Raw genomic sequence first — 7481 nt, forward strand, 5'->3', positions numbered from 1 at the left:
TACATTGTGTTTCTTTTTTTCCTAACTTCACATTCTTCCAGCTTTCTCTTCTGAACTCAGTTTCATGCCACTCTGATTATTTCTTTAATTACAAGCTCTTTCTCTTCTCAGTGACCCCCAGCCCCCTGTCTCTGACCCTTCCTGTTGCCTCCTCCTCTTGTCCAGCCATTCTGAGAGTCCACGCTGCATTGACATTCCCTGTTACCAGCCTTTCCTGTTTTGCACCACATCTCTGTCTGTATTCTCTGCTTCCCCTCGCCTCCCCATCAAGCTCACGTTCCCTACTGCTTTCAGTACACGTTTTGTTTCTTCTTCTTGCATCTGTCTGGATATCAGGGAGTGAAGCACTAAGAGAAAAGCAAAGACAATTTATCTGTTCTTATCTCAATATTTAGCACAGCAGTTCTTTGCAGGAATGAGGAGAGAGAGTTGCAGGGAAAGAACTGCTTCATTCCTGCAGCACCAGGATAAAGCATGCTCAGTACAGATGGGCTCCTTGGAGAATTTAGCTGCAAAACTCTACAAAAGCTTTCCAATGGGTGAAACCGGGATTTTTCCAATGCTACTTTGAATTTTCATCAGGGCAACAAAGACCATGTCTTTCCAATTCTGCAAAATTTCAATTATGTCCTTAAATTTTATCTGGAAATGATATTTTGTGTACTCTAGTATGCACTATAGAAGAATTAGTATATAGAATATACAATATATTCCATAATAAAGAATATAATACTATCTCTTTCATGTTTCAGGTTCTGGGAAAAAATACTTACTAGGGAAATACTTATGCCTTTCTTATTCCTCTCAAAAATATATCTTTATCTTGGTATCAAAGCATGTCTGGGTTAATAGTCTCCTTATCCACAATCATTAATTTTTTTTCAACTTACTGTATTAAGCATGCTATGCAGTCCTATAACTAAGCAAACAAAAGTAGGAAAGCTGCAGCGTTCTGTGGGGAAGTGAAATAATTGAAATACCAAGTGTAATTTCAGCATTTAAGAAAATAGTACTCAAGGAAATCATAATTAAAAATAAAGATTTTATCTACTATATATTATAAATAAAAGGATACTTGTCCACTTGAAGTTATATTTAATGTTGATATTTTAAACTATCACTTTTGTGAGTAAGGAACAGGACTAATTTAAGCGTAAAAGGTAATTGCATTTGTCAATAAGGGGGGGTACGTTCTGTTCTATTTTTCATCCTGTAGCACTCATTCAGATTCACTTTTAGTTCATGCAAAGTCTTTTGTAAAATGGGAGAGATAATAAAAAGAAATTTGAATATAAGACTATCAAAAGAAGCAATACAGGATATTTTAGGGTTGGGGCTGGGTTTTTTTAAATACTGGGTAGATAACGGTTTGCTGGAATATCCATAAAATGCTAACAAATAATCATAATAAATAACCCAATTATGGGTCTCATATTTTTTAACAGATACAAACAGATACTAAGCTATTAGGAACTAGTGTAGACACTGGTTTTAAATGTTTTCTTTCTTGCTTCTGTTTAAAATAACAATAAAGCAGATTATCCTCTTCTCCATACATATTGTAGGTTCACTAGATGCCTATGCCTAGCTCCCAATCCGGTTTCCCAAGACCCCCTCATCCCACACAAAAAGGTACCATACAAAGATAATGTTTGACTTTTATATACTGTTTTGTTACCAGACCTCTTACTAAGCACTAGAACAATGACATTTACTGCCGCTCTTACTTTCTTATTTCCATTAACTTTTTCTTCCCGATCTGGTTACTTACCATGTATTTGTCTGCCTACTTTATTAATTTTTCTTTTCCTCTGTAAATCCCACATTCCCAATTTTCTGTCTCCCAGTAGTTTCTTTCCCAAGTCCTGTACATTCATCTTCATTCCATTTAAACACCACTCTCTTTACGCATTATCTAAACTCCTCTAAAAATGTTCTGCTTCTGCACTGTCTTCCCTATTGACCATTCTTTTCATGGTCCCTGTCATGTCTTCCTTTTCCCAAATCACTCCCAAATTGATTCGTGCTTTTCTCCCAAAGTTATCCTGATAAAAACAAGAAGCTTAACCAAATTTTCTCTCTCTCAGGCTGCTATTTTGTTTGTCTTCTCCATTTCTTTCCTATTTTCTAGCAATTGCCTCAGCCTGTACCTTTTCTACTTTATTCCAATTAATGTCTAACTTCTGCATGCCATCATTCCAGCTGCTTCTGAAACTAGCTCCATCATTTTCTGCTAACAGTCTTCTCACCCTGTTCAGTTCCCGTGATTTCTCAGGCCTATCTTTTTTTTTTTTCCCCCAAATGTCTGTTTGTGTTCCAAGAGACCCTTTGCACTTTGCCTGTCCTCAAAGTTTTCCTGTCGTACTCCACTCTTTCGGTCAATTTCTCCTTAACTACGCATCCTCTTCTAGGGCAATTTTTGTTCCTTTTGTCCGTCAATCAAAATTTCATACCTCAATTCCTTATTCTGCTGCAAATATTTTTTTTCCTTCTAGCACATTATCAGCCTTTCTCCAAATGAGTCTTTTATCTTACTCTCCCTGTCCCTTAGAAAAATGAACTTATGCTTTCTAAGCCCTTTCCCACCAACTGTTTCTTCTCGCCTTTTTCTAGTTCTCCGCCTCTTCTGTAGGCTCATATTAACAGCGCAGTTAAGTGTAATACTAAGTGGCTTCAGAGGCTATGCTTTCCTGATGTAGGAAAAAGAACCACTCAGCTACCATGCACATAAAAGCTTCCAGGGCCATCTGTCTTTTTCCCTCCCAGAAAGGACAAGGCAGGAAATGGAGATGTTGAGCAGATCCAAGAATAGAGAAAGAAAACAACTGCAACTCAGCACACTGACTGAATAGTCCTGTATGAAGTTACCTGTAAGGCCTCTGAAGGCTACTGAGGAAGAGCGAGAAAGAAATTACAACTTAGCTTTGCCCCTACCAAGAACCTAGTGTATGCATTTTGCTGCCTAAGTACTAGGGGAAAGCTGCCCTGCAGCTGCCCTCCACATTAATAAAAATTGCTTAGATTCAGCTTCAGTCATTTGCCTGAAAACCTAACCTAAATTGTTTTCTGTGTTGGTTTGAAACTTGTTTAATCTATTTTTCAACAAGCAAAATCAGTGTAATAATCTCAGCAAATGATAGTCCTTGATTCTTTCTTGCTATATTTGTGTCTGAAAGATAGCTATCTGAAGGACTTCCACATTGAAAAGGAACTTTTGGTGGTTTTGTGAAGCTTGTGTGCACGGTTCCATTTCTGATGTATAAATCTTGGACAAAAGCATGTGGAAATGTGTGATGACATTTCTTATGAGATCAGAAACTTTATTGGAAAAGGCCATTATCAAGGCTGTAAAGTCAAGCATTCCAAAATTAGGAAGTGGTAGAATTAGGTTGTCTTCCGCACCTTTCTTCAACCGTCTTTGTGTATGCATCATGATATAATCTTTAATTATATGATTAGATACTGTATTTTTCACAGTACCCTGTCTCATTCAGTGCAGGGGACAAGGATGTAGTTGAATAAATGGATATCTATCCAATATTTTCTTTATCTTCAGTGTTCAATGTGTGTTCTCATGCTTTATATAATACCTGGTTTATATATAATACTTTCATCATTAGTCATCATGCTTTACAGAAGAGATGTGAATTATTATCTCGATTTCTTTCATATGTTAAAGCTTAATTTTGGCATTTCCTAACAGTTGAGTATTTTGCTTCACCATTTGAACAATGTCCTAGGTAACCATTTCCTAGGGTTTTCTTTCTAACAAGTAAACTACAAAGTCAGAAGTTTCACTGTGAGATGACATCTTACAACCTTATGGACTTGAATCTTTAGATTCACAGCGATAAAGCTAACAAAATAACTGATAAACTGTAATACCTTATTATGAGCAGTGTGGTCTAAGGAATGACCGTTTTGCCGTGGGGGGTTTACAGATACTTGTTGAGATGAATAAAGACAATCTTGGGACACATTTAATGGTCTTGGGCACAGAATCTTCCTTTCATTTTTCTTGCAACCTGTATCACTTTTAACAGTGTCTCCATCAAGCTTTCTTATTCTTGTTTCTTCCTCATTTCTGGCCTTCGTATGAGTCCTAATATCCATTTCCAAATTTTATAATCTTTTTCTTGCCTCTTTTTTGTCTCACCTTTCAATACAAGTTTCTATTTATATCCAGTCATAATTCCAGCCTCTAATTTTAACTTCTGCACCTAATATCCTTGTTAATCAAAATCCAGACATCTCCAGATATTGGCTCATAATACTCTATCCATATGCCACATATCCAGTTACTTGTCAAGATTTCTCCCTCTAAGAGACTTCAGATGACGCGGTCCCCCAACTTCAGTCTCAGTTACTGTCAGCCAACCATTTCTTATTACTAGCTCCCTTTCACAGTGTCTTCCAGTGCCCTGGTTTCTGTGTTTCTATCTATGTGTTTAACCAGTCTCAGTCACTCCCCCTAGTCACATTTTCTGTCTTTATTTCTAATTCCAACTGCATCAGACTTCTTGTCCTAATTTCTCTAAATCATAAGTTTTATATAAGTTTATGTTTGTAGACTTAGAGAAGATTACTGTTGGCTGCTAATCATAGATAGGACACATTTCCAGTGCAAGACTACTCTCAAATTAACTAATGATTTTTTAAAAATAGTTTTCAATATCCTCAAATGACAGAACATCTATTTTTTTTCTGGGGGCATCAGTTCTCTTTGCAGCACATTTAACTAAAATGTCTTTTCTTTAGTCTTTCCTTCACTTATTTTGCCCATGATATTGACTGTGATGACCAGCATCAAGTCCATTTCTTTTTTCTATTATCCTTCTGTAGAGTCCCTTCAATAATTGCATCTTTCTCCCAGGGCTTCTATCTCCTGTCTTTGCATTTCTGTCTGTCCCACTCTGTGTCCCCCTTCCTCTTAATCAAAAGCAATTCCATTTGCTCCCATGGCTTCTCAAAGGCGAGGTCATCCATCTGTATAATGCCATGTAAACCAATGGTCATATATTCTCTACAGTATTAATTGCTTAAGCCCAAGAAAAGAAAACCACCTGATTCTTTATACATTTTACCAAGATTTTTCTTGTCTTTTTTCTCATTAAAACGTCTTAGAAATGTTAAATATATATCAACTTGTAAATTCTGCATTTTGATTCAATTGACACTTGCTCATCAGTTATTCCATTTTTATTGCCACTTAGTAAGCACTATGGATTTGTTGTTACTCATTTATTATTGCATGGGTCTTCTAGCAGAAAGGTGCTTGGGGTTAGTATAGAGCCAGGATTCTCAAATGGATTTATCAGGTCATTTTCAGAATGAAAATACATTTTCACTTTCCCGTGTGACATTACTTCTTCTCAGCCGACCCATTTCAACACTGTTTCAGCTTCCCTTGCATTGTTACTTTCCCATTGTCCTTCCACCTCTGTTTCAACTTCCCCCCCTGCCAAATATTACTTCTGAATAGCCCAAATCTTTGTTATTACGCCACTTCTTTGACCTGCGAGGCAATGTGTGTGTATGATCTGGAGCTATGTGTCTGCTGGTTGACCAGGTGGCTGACTAGGAGGTACATGCATTCCGAGAGATCAGTGACAAGCTAGGAGACATGCATTTTGTGCTGGACATCTTCTCGCTGCCTCTTGGCAGTTGGGCAAATCAAACAGTACATGATGCTTCTCACCAGCTGATGGGCCAAACAAATGGTTTTTCAAGCTGCAAGAGACCCACGGCCCACCTGTTGTGCAGGCCTGCTATAAAGGTTGAACATTTCAGCAGGGAAAAGAAGTCAGGAGCTGGAAACAAAGCTGTCAGAAGCCTGGAAGGCAAAGCGATTTTTTTTCTAGATATATTGAATAACTGCCCAAGGAAACATCTGCTACTTAGCTAGGCTGTTTATGGAAACAAGCAGCTGACTATTCTAGACCCATAGAAATATAAAAAGGTTCTGTGAAACAGCAATGACAAAACAGCAGACTGCTTTTTTTTTGGAGATGAACTTTTCTGTGATTTTTAGGCCACTTAGCCTGTTACTCCATTAGGTCAGATTAAAAAAAAAAAAAAGAACCTAGTATTTTCCATTTAATTTGTCAAGAAAAAGTCTTTTTTTAGCTCAGGAGTCATCAAACAGTAAGAAGGTCTGTCTATGTTTGTGAAATACCATGTCTTGTGAGAGTCTGACTTTCAGCAATCTGACAGATAGATTTTGCATTTTTCTTTTTTCCTGTCTGATTACCAGGTTTCTTCCTTAAGTTTTCCATTATTAAGATTTCTGAAGTTCAGTAAGACAACTGGTTTCAATCCCTACAGCTTTGGTTGACTGCAGACATGAGACAGGACTGTCTCTGTAATGTGACTGCCCTCCTTAGGGTTATTCTAGCACCTCTAGGTAAGAGTAGTGATCTGAGCTACCAGAAAACTGTGAAAAAGGCAACAGAATGGAGCAAAGCTGTTGGTGACCCACTAGGGAGTGATGTCTGCTGTCTTGTTATTGATCATTCTCTGCATGCCAGAGTTTGTCAAACAAATTGATGCATTGATGAAAACTTATGCACATGCACCATTCAATTTTAGAAGCTGAAGGATAGAGTGTTTTCTACACTGCTCTTCTCTTTTGTCTTTCTTATGCTCAAAAAAATATATTTTCAGATCTAGTGGTGGTGTTAAAGGGGGCAAACTGTTAGAAGTTCAGTGTCTAACCCTCAGTGACATTTAGTGGAGCTGCTTTACTAACTCCCTTTGGTTAGTCCACCCAATTCTATTTTATTTTTGCTCAGTCTTCCTAAAATATTTGCTGGTTAAACATTGTTCCTATTTGCAGTAACACATACTTATAATGCTTCATTTTCCTTCTGATTAGTGCCTTAAACTTCAGCTGCTTTTTGACTGCAGTGTGTAATGCCTTGTATTAATGTCAGGGTCATGCACTTATTATTCATCTGTACAGTGCTATGCACTTCAATGAAATTATATACATAATAATAAATAACAATATTAATCTGTGTGTACCACCTTGAATTTCATTACTGTTGCAGAAGGTGAAAATAGGTGCTCAAATTTTTATACATTTTAGAAAGGGGGGCTCTCTCCCTGTACACTAATTTAAATATTTTACTTTATTTCCCCTAAGAAGAATAAGACTTACTAGCTTTACCAGCTCACAAATTTTAAAGACATTAGTTTTACTGATTTTTTTGGCTTGGCAGACAGCCCGGTATAGTTCAGATTTTAAACCTAGATTGTACATTAGACATTTATGACATCTCTTGCTAGTTTGTCTGTCTTTTACTGTTGAAATCTGAATACTCAATGAGGAAACATACAATAAAGATTTATTTTGCTTCATATTCCCTTGACCATGAATAAATACTGACATTATCTTACAATACATGGAAACCAAACAGTAATATGTATGTTCCCTATCCCCCTGCCCAGGAGTCCAGCACTTTGGCAGGTTTTCAACCCAA

General features: G+C 37.1%; 1 protein-coding gene across 1 annotated transcript in view; it reads left to right on the forward strand.

Moving 5' to 3' along the window:
• DACH1 (dachshund family transcription factor 1) overlaps positions 1-1632 on the forward strand; it is a 146639-nt gene extending 145007 nt beyond the window's left edge. The window contains exon 11 of the mRNA XM_009323530.1: positions 1566-1632. Within this exon, the coding sequence (XP_009321805.1) occupies positions 1566-1588 (23 nt within the window). The 3' untranslated portion in view covers positions 1589-1632. The remainder of the gene's footprint in view (positions 1-1565) is intronic.
• The last annotated feature ends 5849 nt before the right edge of the window (positions 1633-7481 follow it).

This window comes from Pygoscelis adeliae, unplaced genomic scaffold (assembly GCF_000699105.1).
Source record: "Pygoscelis adeliae isolate BGI_AS28 unplaced genomic scaffold, ASM69910v1 Scaffold44, whole genome shotgun sequence".
NCBI lineage: Eukaryota > Metazoa > Chordata > Aves > Sphenisciformes > Spheniscidae > Pygoscelis > Pygoscelis adeliae.